This window comes from Nicotiana sylvestris, chromosome 6 (genome assembly GCF_000393655.2).
Source record: "Nicotiana sylvestris chromosome 6, ASM39365v2, whole genome shotgun sequence".
Lineage (NCBI taxonomy): Eukaryota > Viridiplantae > Streptophyta > Magnoliopsida > Solanales > Solanaceae > Nicotiana > Nicotiana sylvestris.
Genome location: NC_091062.1, coordinates 193689601 through 193702112, shown reverse-complemented (window position 1 = coordinate 193702112; position 12512 = coordinate 193689601). Strand labels below are relative to the sequence as shown.

The window sequence follows — 12512 nt, the reverse complement described above, 5'->3', positions numbered from 1 at the left end:
AAGAATCCGAAGAAAGATTACATTATAAAATTATGCAACTTAAAACTCAACATTTCAAGTAGTGGAAAAAAGATGGCAACCTCGTCTATTCCTACTTTGGTGGAAGTGGATAGTTTAGTGTGATCCTAGCAAAGCAAAAGACTAGGCCTTCCTTGTGAATGTGTTAACTGCGGAAAAATAAGTTAAACAACAAATGAGTTCTAATTAATTATGAAAAACGAAAATGTGTGTCATAATAATTGTTGATGTTTTACGTCTGGATTCAGGTAAAAGGTCCTCTGCCTCTTGGTGGAGATATAAAAGCATTGCATTTGATCTTCTTCTTTTTTTTTTTTTTTGTCAAAAGATATATCTGTTGTAAAATAATACTAATAGAAAGACAAGAAAAGAGAATTGCAAAAATTCTTATTGGATAAGGTAGCTTGATATACAATACAGTACGATATGATACGTTATGAAATGATACGTAACAACCATCCAAACAAACGGTAAGAAAAGCATGCTAACTTTTAGAGAAAGAATTCAAGCAACTATATAATCTCTTTCCTTCTAGGAAACTTTTTTTTTTGCCAGACTTAGCCATACAAAATGAAGGGACACATAAATTATTTTATATAGAGATTTGCAAGAAAGTACAATCACTATATTGCACATATATAGGCATATTTTATAATTTTAATATTATTAAGCAAATAAGATATTCAACCTTCTTGAATCAGTTTAATTCGTTTTTTCCACTCAAAACTTAATTCTTATCTCTGCAAGTTTTCCACTCAAAAATAAGATAGTTTCGTTGTTGGAACTTACAAATAATTAGAATTATTTGGTACAGAACAATCCAAAGAGATATTGCAAGCTCTTCTACTACTTTGGTGGAAGTGGATAATCAGTTTGATGCAAGCCAAGTAAATCAGGTGGGTGTTTGGACCGTAAACTCAGTTATTTTTGTATATTTAAAATTATAATGCTAATAAATAACAAAAAAGAGCAATTTGGTTTAAATTTAAATTCAGAATGTAGTACACCTTTAAAATCCAAGTTGGACCAACAACCTTTTGCAATCACTGATCAGAGAAATTTGGTGCTTAATTGTGTTAATCCCTTTTATATAGTGAAATCAAGAGGCGGTGAAAGTTCAATATATTCGTTACAGTTTTAATTCTTTTAAAGTTACACAGTCACTGTGAAATTTGTTCGACACATAAAAAAAATGATTTATATTAGGTAAATCTTACGAAATAATTTTTAAGTTCTACATTTTTATTTTTTTTACATATTTCAAGTACAAAAAAGATTTTAATAACAAAAATTTTTAGGAGGAGCTATTTGAAATTTAGCCGAGAGCACGAAAAATTAAATTCCAAAAGCCTTTAAATAAGCGCAGTTTCAAATCTTCAGCTCCTCATTTCCTTCTCGTGAAGATGTCAATTGCAGTTTCGCAGCAGATCTCCCTATTCCTATCCCAAATCGAAAGCCGGAGGTTTGTTCCATGCTCATTTTCTCTGTCTCTATTTCCGATTTATCTATAATTTTCATTCTGATTCAGTAAAATGCGCTTGATCTATGCATGTCTTTTGTGCAGATTCAATGAAGCAAATATTCGAGTTCTCGAATCCTTTTTAGCTTCGAACGACTTCAAATCCTTGGACGGGGTGGCGCGTGCTTTGAAACAGTTCATGAGAAAGGAATCTCTCTGCATTATTCAGGAAATCGCTGGAAAATCTACGGAGCATAAGCTTCTGATCGTCGATTTTCTAGTACGCGTTTTTGCTCTAATTGGAGATACTGAGGTATGAAGCTTTGGCTTTATCGAGTTTAAATTGATACATAATTTTTGTACTTTTTTATTTTGATTTGGCAAATTATTAGTAGTTATTAGCAGAAAAAGTTATTTGGAGATAGGAGTTGTTTTTGCAGGATGATGTTGATGACACTACAAATGCATATAGTGAAAGAGGGTCTGATGCGTTAAACCATGTACTTTGCTGAAATTTCGTGATAAGTAGAAGACTTACTGAAATTTTGTTGGTGTTTGTGTTCGGTAATTGTATTCTCTTTGAACTATATATGTCATGGAGATTTTTTGCTTCGAAAGTTGCTTTCTTAGCGAATTTTAGTGTTCGAATGCACTTTAATATGTATTGCTTAGTAGACTACGGATAACTTATACAGCTGTAGAAGTGGTGGTGCTTTTGGTGGTGGTTGCAGAAGGTAAGGTGACTAGCAAAAGATGTGAACAATGATTAGTTGCTGGCTGGAGAAACTGGTATTAGGTTGTACCGGTAAAGGAAATATATCCTTCCTTTTGTATATATATGCAAACTGTTTAGGGGAAAAATAGAGAAAATGAATTACTTAGTAGAAGCGATATTAGGAACATGAACCATCTGACTCTCCAATAAGTGTAATGAAGGAATAATTCTAAGCGCCACTATATACCTGACGGCTTAAGCTGAAATTCTTTGAAGCAAAGGAGAGGAGATCAATTTGATGACTCGTAGCCATATTTATGGATCACAATTTGGCTGACTGTGAGATTTAAGAGTTTAGTGTACGTGGTCTTCAACTGAATGTCATTGTACATAGTCGTGAAAGTTTATTTGCTATTAGAAACATGGCACCGTGGTTCAAAGTTCATCTGTTTGGAACTTGCTAGATATGCTTACATAACTTATCAGATGTGACAGTGTCTTAAATGTTATTCGACATCCAAAGTGGTATGCATATCCTATGCTGTGAAACTTTTTACAAGTTACAACTGACAATGGTTTTAATTTCTTCTGTTGTACCATTTTTCTTTTTTATCTTTTTATGTTAAGAATTACTAATATCTTATTTTTTGTTCCAAGTACGTGACTCTTGACTATTTGGATATTCACAGAGTTGCTTGGCCTTGAGATATGAGGCATTGCTTATGAGAGAGCAAAAAGCCACCAGTGATCAAGGACTTCTTGTTTCATATAGTGAGTGGCTCACTTTTGCTGAGCATTCACTGGAAAATGGCTTTTGTTCCATCGCAAAGAAGGTAAATTTCTGTCAAAATTTTGTACTTGTAAGCATATTACATGTGGAAAAGGGCACAGAATAAAACTTCTAGTATGTGCAGTTCGCAGCAAATTTAAGCTCACTTCGTCTGATTTTGATCTCTGCTTTACAATTCATTGTACGCTACTGGCATGTTAAGGTCGGAGTTATTCTAAACTAAAGTACTGCTCGTACTGTTCCTAGTTCTTCATTTATGTGCATGTAAAGGATTAGTTCCAAAATCACAGCTTGAAGGTTCTCATTGTGTCATCATGGTTTTCCCTTATGGATATGTTTGTAAATCAGCCAGAAGTGAACTTTTTAATAGGTTCTAGCTGGGCTGGAATAACTAAATTTATTTGATCTGACATTCAGCGAAAATCCCAAAACTTTGGTTACCTCTATGCCTCTTGTTGGAGGACATCTCTTTACGTAGGCTACATAACTAGGAATTACACTTCACTTCTGAAAACATCTCCTTATAATTGGCCCCTTCTCCTCAGCTATGAGTTCTCCTGTTTCTAGAATAGTATGGACAATTTGTGATGGTAGGAATTAGATCAGTAAAGCTACTTAACTATTGCATGTTTAACATCTTGCTGACAAAAATAAACTATGTATTTCACTCGATGCTAGCTATTTTGTGCGTTACCTTTACGTACCTTGTATCTTATGGCATCAAAATCTAGAGATTTTATAATAACCTACAGCTTATAGCGAGCCTATCTCAATATCCGCCTGTAAATTGTACTTTTGCAGGCATGTGAAAAGGCACTTTTATGCTTTGAGATGAACATCGTGATTGACCCTGGAAAAGATGACTTTGTAATTGAAAAAATTAAGAAGCTTAAAGATATTGCTGTGATCTCGGCTTCTTCAAGATCAGGTATTTTCAAGTAATAACATTTCGTTAAGATCAATCATGTCTTGACCTTCATAGTTAACGTCAGTCGTACTCTACTTTGGTATACTATGCTCTATGATTTGCTTCTATTATCATCATTTCCTGTTTACTTAATAGCAGATTACCCCAGACCTCACACGTGGGATTATACTGGGTTGTTGTTGTTGTTGTTAATAGTGTTGAATTCTGTAATGAACGCTAATTCAATGTGTGTGTGTGAGATTGATCGAGAGAACAAAAGAGAGAATAGAAGCAGGGGAGATAGAACTGTAATAGAGTTGCAGAAGAAAATGATTTTTTTCTCTTACATTTACAATGTGTAATACAAGTATTTATATACAATTGACTAACCATGGTTAAGTTAACAACTAACTATAGTTAAGTACCGTGTGCACTGGCACTATCTTCTACACCCCCCCTCAAGCTAGGGGAAATGAAGATGTTCTTCATTCCTAGCTTGGAAAGCAAGTGATGATGCTGCAGACGAGAAAGACCCTTAGTAAGAACATCAGCAGGCTGTTCAGTCGAGGCAAGGTACATAGTCTTGACCAAACCTTGCTGGATCTTCTCGCGAATGAAGTGACAGTCGATGTCAATGTGCTTTGTCCGTTCATGAAAAACAGGATTGGCAGCAATCTGGATAGCAGATTTGCTATCACAGTGAAGAGGCACAGGTAGATGAAGCTGAACATTGAGCTCTTTGAATAAGCCAAGTGATCTCAGCGACCGTTGATGCCATACTCCTGTACTCTGCTTCAGCAGAGCTCCTTGAAATGGTAGACTGCTTCTTTGACTTCCAGGAGATGAGAGAATCACCATACATGATAAGGTATCCTGTGATAGATCGTCTAGTGTTGAGGCAGGAAGCCCAGTCTGCATCACAAAATGCATGCAGCTGGGCAGCACTAGAAGCAGAAAAGAGAATACCCAAGCCAGGAGCAGACTTGATGTATCTGACCACACGGCTAGCAGCTTCCATGTGAGACACTTTGGGAGCATGCATAAATTGGCTAAGAGTTTGTACTGCAAAAGAAATATCAGGACGACTGATGGTCAAATAGAGTAGTCGACCAATCAGTCGTTGATATACACTGGGGTCAGCAAGCAATTGATCATCATTTTCTCCAATATGTTGATCAAAAACAACTGAGGTAAGCTTAAGATTAGGCTCCAATGGAGTAGCTAAAGGCTTAGATCCAGTTAACCCCAAATCAGAGAGGAGTTCTAGAGCATACTTTCGTTGATGCATCAATATGCCCTCCTTACTTCTAGCAAATTCCAACCCAAGGAAGTATCTAAACTCACCAAGATCTTTAATTTTGAAACTATGCTGTAGAATGTCCTTAGTTTCCTGAATGAGATCAGAATCATTGCCTGTGATCAAGAGATCATCTACATAGATCAAAACTACAACCATTTTGTCCAGCACCTTCTTAGTGAGTAAAGAGTAATCTAGATGACTCTGAATAAAACCAGAAGACACCAAAGCAGTAGTTAACTTGATGTTCCACTGACGAGAGGCTTGCTTAAGTCCATAGAGAGACTTAAGCAGCCTACAAACATGGTGATCTCCAGGTGACTGTGTGAAGCCAGGAGGTAATTGCATATAAACCTTCTCAGTTAAATCACCTTGCAGGAATGCATTAAACACGTCCATCTGATAAATTTGCCAGTTGTGAGCTGCTGCTAGAGACATAACTGCAGTGGGAGCTTTGCCTACTCACAGATTGAACACAGAATATTAAAATCCTCATCATCATTCTCTCAAATGGAAGCAGTTGTTATTACTTTGGCTGATGATCAACATTCTGTCACAGTTTCTTCCTTAGAATGGCACAGTAATCAAAACCATTCATTCCAAGATTTGAAGACTAAAGACTTATATACAACAAAAGATGTATTGGTCCAGACATGGTTACCAATGCCGCTGAGGAGAATGATGAGTGTGAATTCTGTGAATGGTTTCGTTTGTTTCTGGTCTACTACTGAGCATTCTCGTTTCCATATCTTCAATCCTGTCACCAAAGAACATGTCACGACACCAACAAATACATACCTAGGTAATTGTTAGACTTGTACAATATATTTATCGGGATCCCGTCGATCTGAAAAAGGCTCTTTTATAGTCGTCATAAGCCTATGTATGTAGGCGTTTCGATATAAAAATTATAATTTTTGAAAAAAGTATATTTGGAGTTAAGTTGAAAAATGATATTTGAAATTTGAAATTGTGTTTCGACATGCATTTCACTTATAAAGATATTGCAGTTTTCCAAGGGGGATTTTGTTTTTTTAGAAAATTTTGAAAAGGTGGTCAAAACCACCTTTTAAAAACCCATTTTCCAATTTTTTTCAAAAATTTGCAAAATATCATGGACACTCAAAATTTTTATTTTTTATTTTTTATTTTTTATTTTTTAAGGACAAATGGGTCCTAAGTTCACAAAGTGTCCTTAAATTAATATACCTACATTCATATATATATATATATATATATGTGTGTGTGTGTGTGTGAGAGAGAGAGAGAGAGAGAGTGAATTTTATAAGATATTGACTTGGGTTTGGGCGTGGGCTAGACATATTTTATTTCTATAAATATTCATTTATTTAGAATTTAAATTTTAAATTAACAGGTGTATCTATAAATACTGGAGCTCAGCTCTACGAATTGACTATAAAACTCTACATATATATGTAGGTTTTGTTGTATCCTATCCTAAAAGTTAATTTTATGGCTCGGAGCCTTTTCTAATTCTGCTTTATTCTACTTTTTTAAGAATTTACTGCTACTTGTATAACAGGTAAGAATATGAATGATGATCCTTCTGCAGTGGGCTTAGGAATTTGCCCACTTTGGTATGAATACAAGGTGGTTGTTCTTGATAATGCAGAATTCGGTGTGATTAAACCTTCGATTTTCACTATTGGAAAAGACTATTTATGGAGGTCTTTGAAAGACATTCCATATCATACTCTTGCTCAAGTTCAGACAGTTGCATATGTAAAGGGGGTATTATATTGGTACACAAAGACTTGTACTTCTGCCCATTATCTTACTACATATCAAATTAAGACGACAAAAACCCTCATTTGTTTTGATGTTACTAAGGAAGAATTTGATATGATTGTGGTTCCTTTTGAAAGCCTAAAAGAACAAGTAATAAGTATAGCAGAAAAGGGAGGAACGCTTTGTTTGGTGATCATAAGTTGTGGTCCGATTTGCTCCCTCATGGTTGAGGTATATGTTGCCCGTAATATGAATGATTTGAGTAGCTTAAATTCGTGGAACAAAGAGTTGACTGTGACTGCTCCTAGTATTGCATATAACTTAGAACTAGAAGAATTTGTGCACATCATAATTGTTACAGATGAGATTTTGGTGATTCAACTTGAGGAGAGAGACGTTGTGTTTTTCGATGTTGCAACTGGAAAGCTGTTGGGTTTATATTCTGTGCCTTTTCATGCAACGGCAATCCCTTATGTGCCAAGTTTGGTCGCTCTTCGCCATCGCCCACTACTTAGCTTCCTCCTCTTGAACTATTCTATTGCTTGCAGATGGTTGTTACATGTTGTATTGTATCGTATTGTTATTTTAAATACGATATTTGTTTTGATTGTTACTTACATTTTATTGTATCGTATCGTTAAATTCGTCGTTACATAACGATAAATATGTCACTTTATGTAACGATCAATTTGATGTGGTCGCGTCGTTACCTTGTCTTTTTCTTTCATCTCACCCTTCATTATTATTAAATAATTTTATTTATCATTTACAATATCTTTTTATATAATAATTTTATCCCGTATCATAATTTTCTTTTAATAATATTGCGAGTTTTGTTGGTGTGTGTAACATCATGAAATAACGATAAATGATACAATCTATCCAAACATTGTATTCATCAAATAATACCGTACAATATAATATATTATGAAATGATATGTAACAAACCATCCAGACAAGCTGTTAGGTGCTAGACTATGATTTGCTTCTATCATAATCATTTTTTGTTTGCCTAATAGCTGATCAAATATTTAATGTTATGTCTACCTCGTCAAAAATGTCTCATGCTATCCGGGGCGTTAACAATTTCTATAAGTAAAAAGAGTGTATAACATTTTCATGAAAAGGTCCCATTCTTTACTAGAGCAGAGTATACATATACAAGGCTTGCTGACTATGCTGTTTTGAGGTACTCCTATGTTGTTTGAATTGACTCAATTTGAGTGCTCATATTTTTAGTGAATTATTTTAAATAGCAATAGCTAAAAGGTGGAAAGGTCAAATATTCAAATAAATGACAAAATAGTATCTTAGATAATAACAAAACTAGTAACAACGAGTTTGTGCACTTATGCAACTAATTTAATGTCAATAAGAAACAAAATAAGCATCTAAGAATATATATTTGTAAAAAATATTAAAATCAATAACAATAATCGATAAAACAACAATAACAACAATTCCAGTGCAATCCACAACTGGAGTTTGAGAGTAGGCAGACCTTACTCTCCTCAAACAATAATTAGTATAAAAGTGAAGAGAAATTCAAGACGTTTGATCATGCCAAACTACTAAAACCACTAAATTCTTATCTCTGCAGGTTTTCGAAAAGGATAATTTCGTAGTTGGAGCTTACAAAATGATTTATATAAGGTAAAACATAATAATTTTTAAGTTCTACGACACTACTAGAAATCCGGAAAAAAATGATTAAAATTTGGCAACCAAAATTGGTCTGTCAATAAAAGCGACCAAAGTTGGTCGCTAAATTGGAGAAAATAATTAAAGAATTATTCTAAAAATATTAGCGACCAAGGTTGGTTGCTTTTTGGTCGATAATGTGGTCAAAATATTGACCGGACTGGTCAGACTTGCTTGTTCAAAGAAATACTGAAATTAGCGACCAACTTTGGTCGCTAAAGTGAGACCCACCTATAAAATTTTAATAATATTATTATTTAAAATAAATTATAAAATATAAATAAATAAAATTTAAAATTAGCGACCAAAGTTGGTCGCTTACGAAAGGGGAAGCAGATAGAGACCAATTTTGGTCGCTAATCTGGGACCCAGTTATAAAATTTTAATAATTATATTATTATTTAAAAAAATTATAAAATATAAATAAATATAATTCAAAGTTAGCGACCAAAGTTGGTCGGTTATAAAGGGGAATCAAGTAGCGACCAACGCTGGTCGCTATATTTTAATTCTGGATAATTAGCAACCAAAGTTGGTTTCTTTTCAAGTCAATTGGTCAAAATTAAAAATCACTTTTGTATTTACTATCTAAATAATATAAATGTAATTCGTTAACACTTTTGTAGTACAGGGGATGAATACACTAAAATATACTATAACATGCTATATATGTAGTTAAAGTAGTACAACGAAGCGTGTTATATATATATATATATATATATATATATATATATATATATATATATATATATATCTAGACATTTTGTTTTTAATATTCAACGATGCATCTGAGTATGTTATAAGTCGATGAATCAATTTACACACAGATATATTTGACGAAAAATTATATATACTAATTAGGATCTTGACAAGTCTATCAATCCCTAAAAGAACCTCGAGAGCAATTGTATCTTCTTTTCTTGTTCATTCACACTTATCTTGCATAGTACTAATACATACAGGTACTTTGGAGAAATCTGCTGCCTATAAAGTGCACATATCACGTTCATGCAGAGTTCAACATCTTTCTACAACAACAACAACAACCCAGTATAATCCCACTTAGTGGGGTCTGGGGAGGGTAGTGTGTACGCAGGCCTTACCCTTACCTTGGGGTAGATAGGCTATTTCCAAATAGACCCTGGCATCCTTCCCTCCAAAAACTTCTCACCTTGCTCTTGGGGAGACTCGAACTCACAACCTCTTGGTTGGAAGTAGAGGTTGCTTACCATCAGAGTTCAGCATCCTTCTCTTCCAAGAAAAACGTTTTACCTTTAATTCTTTTGATTAGCATTTCCATACTTTTGTCACTCAAATTATTGTCTAAATCCAAAGAAATATCACTAATCCCATTAAGCTTGTACGAATCAGATTTGGAAGAAAGTTGAGAATAAAACTTCCTTTCATCTTTGTTATCACAGAATCTTATGATCCCCGTTTTATGTGAACTGCCATGAGCAACGGACAGCTTTCCATTACCATCAACTTTGTCACTCTCAATTAAACTTCTTTTCCTCTTGGAAATGAAGCAGAGAATTCCTCTATAACCTCTTCTTTTTATCTGCTTAGGAAATGTTAAATTCATACCTACACCATCACTGTTTGAAACACATGCCATTGCCTTCTCATCATCATTGTCGCTAATGAGAACAACAATTGATCAAAGACACACCCTGTCAGGTACTGTATCCAAGTTATTCTATGTATCCAAGTTCATCCCGAGTAATAGTACTATGAGGATAATTACCAAAGCCACCAGACAACTTTATGATGCCAATGAAGCAAGATGAACTATTCAATGAGACTCGTATTGTAAAGAAGAAAAAAAGGACTGATCCAGAAAGGTGGGTCGAGGGTCGAGCCTCGACTATACATGTAAGTTTTTTACTTTTCATTAAGTATTTTGATTTACTTTTATATAAATTTTGAAATACTAATTCAATGTAATTTTTCTTATAGAGTCGCTTCACAACTGACGTGGAGGAATTCATACGCAGTCAGCCACCTAATGAGTCGGGCGAGGCAATCCAACTTTCGGACGAGGATGCTGAAAGAACACTCCTTGAGTACTTTATATACTTTGAACTAGATAATAGAACCAGTTTTCGAATGAGCTTGTAATAAGCGTTTAACTTAGTTTTGTTAGCTTAATGTGTTAGTTCTATTGAACTTTATACTTTGTTGGTTTTAATGTTGTTGTTGGGTGGTTGTTGTTGTTGTTGTTGGTGTGTTGTTGTTGTGGGTATTGTTGTTGTTGTTGCTTGTAATAGGGAATTTTGTATACTGGCAGGTGGTGTAGCTGCCAAAACAGGCAGTTTCTGCCAAAATTATACCCGGAAAAGCGACCAACTTTGGTCGCTTTTCTATTTAAAAAAATATTTTCTGGGCAATAGCGACCAAGGTTGATCGTTAATTAACCCAGACTTCTTAAAAAGCGACCAACTTTGGTCGCTATTCTATTAAAAAATATTCTTAAAAATAGCGACCAATTTTGGTCGCTTATGTTTAAAAAATAATTAAATTCTTGAAATTAGCGACACTTTTGGTCGCTTATGTTTAAAAAAAAAATTTAAAAAAAAAGCGACCAACTTTGGTCGCTATTTTCCAGATTTTAAAATATAATATTTGGTTTACAGACCAAAGTTGGTCACTATATTTTGATTAATAATAAATAAAAAAATATAATTTAAATATAGAGACCAACTTTGGTCGCTAAATTTATATTATTAAAAGATTAAAGCAACTAAAGTTGGTTGGTATATTGTTTACCCGGAATATTTGGTCCTTTTACCTTAGAGACCAAAGTTGGTCGCTAATTTTGGTCTCTAAGGTAAAGGGACCAGCAAAATAGCGACCAAGCAAGTTTCGACGTTTTTGGTCGTTTTTGGACCTGTAAGCGACCAACTTTGGTCGCGTTTTGTGGTCGTTTTTTTCCAGATTTCTAGTAGTGTACAGATTTTTACATATTTCAAATAAAAAAAGATTTAATAATTAAAAAAATTAGGAGGAGCTATTATCCTGGATCTGCGCTTGAAGTGCTCTTCAAACAATATCCAGGTTTTAGGGAAGTTCGAATGATTGAAGCGAAGCCAGGTATTGTATTCGTGGAATTCGATGATGATGTCCAGTCTTCGGTTGCCATGCAGGCCCTTCAAAGCTTCAAAATCACCCTCACCCCCAAATCCCAAGTAAGGACACTGGAGGGTTAATGGAAACTGAGATTGGAAGGGAGGCAAGGGGCAATTCTTCAGAAACAGGCCCAAAAGCTTCATCACCTTCGAAGTCATGAGCAAACAATCTATCAACAGAATCTGGGGAAGGATCAGCAACATCTTCATCAAAAACCACTAAAAGGGCACTCTTTGGATCTTCTGTAAGTCTAAAAGGGATTGAACTTGGTAAAGGGTCATGAGAAGGAATAGTTTCATCATCAGAAACTACACGTCTCCTGATGCGTGGCCTTCACACCGAAGAATCCTCCTCTGTTTCTTCTTCACCATCAGAGCCACGAGCTCCGTCGGTTTTCCTTTTTAAAGAAGAAGCACTTAAAAACCTTTCTTGGGCGAGAGTCACGGAAAGCCCAGTGGATGGAACAGACGCGGGTCTAATGCCACGAATAGAAAACCCTAGCAAAAAAAAAGGGGAAGAATAAGAAACCCTTGAACCAACAAGGAAGAGAAAAGGAAAGATAATAAATGGAAAAAGTACCGTGCATCTTCACTTTCCAACCAAATCTTTGAGAAAGATATTTTCAAGACCTTTTCTCCATAAGCGCAACAGTTAACATCTTATCTACCCAAGCACGGAAGTTGGAATTTCATCAAAAACTTCCATAGTTGCTGAAAAAGTAGGCATGTGATCATATGGGTTTTTTCT

The 12512-nt window shown here is 34.8% G+C and overlaps 1 protein-coding gene across 3 annotated transcripts; it reads left to right on the top strand.

Moving 5' to 3' along the window:
* The first annotated feature begins 1324 nt into the window (after positions 1-1324).
* On the top strand, positions 1325-7666 carry LOC104212821 (uncharacterized). Of its 3 annotated transcripts, XM_070147758.1 has the most exons (7): positions 1325-1480; positions 1583-1790; positions 1918-1977; positions 2882-3025; positions 3784-3910; positions 5746-5988; positions 6730-7666. In XM_070147758.1, exons 1-7 carry the CDS (start codon positions 1422-1424, stop codon positions 7590-7592), a joined length of 1704 nt encoding a protein of 567 aa, XP_070003859.1. In that variant the 5' UTR covers positions 1325-1421; the 3' UTR covers positions 7593-7666. The 3 variants fall into 3 exon arrangements, with proteins under 3 accessions (XP_070003859.1, XP_070003860.1, XP_070003861.1); XM_070147759.1 differs by lacking the exon at positions 1918-1977; XM_070147760.1 differs by lacking the exon at positions 5746-5988.
* The last annotated feature ends 4846 nt before the right edge of the window (positions 7667-12512 follow it).

What these genes read in the sequence shown, in the direction of transcription:
- LOC104212821 (XM_070147758.1), top strand. Translation starts at nt 1,422, where the DNA reads ATGTCAATTGCAGTTTCGCAGCAGATCTCCCTATTCCTATCCCAAATC. An exon ending in CTCTAATTGGAGATACTGAG is followed by an intron (nt 1,791 to 1,917) that starts GTATGAAGCTTT and finishes TTGTTTTTGCAG; the next exon opens with GATGATGTTGATGACACTAC. An exon ending in CTCGGCTTCTTCAAGATCAG is followed by an intron (nt 3,911 to 5,745) that starts GTATTTTCAAGT and finishes ATTCTGTCACAG; the next exon opens with TTTCTTCCTTAGAATGGCAC.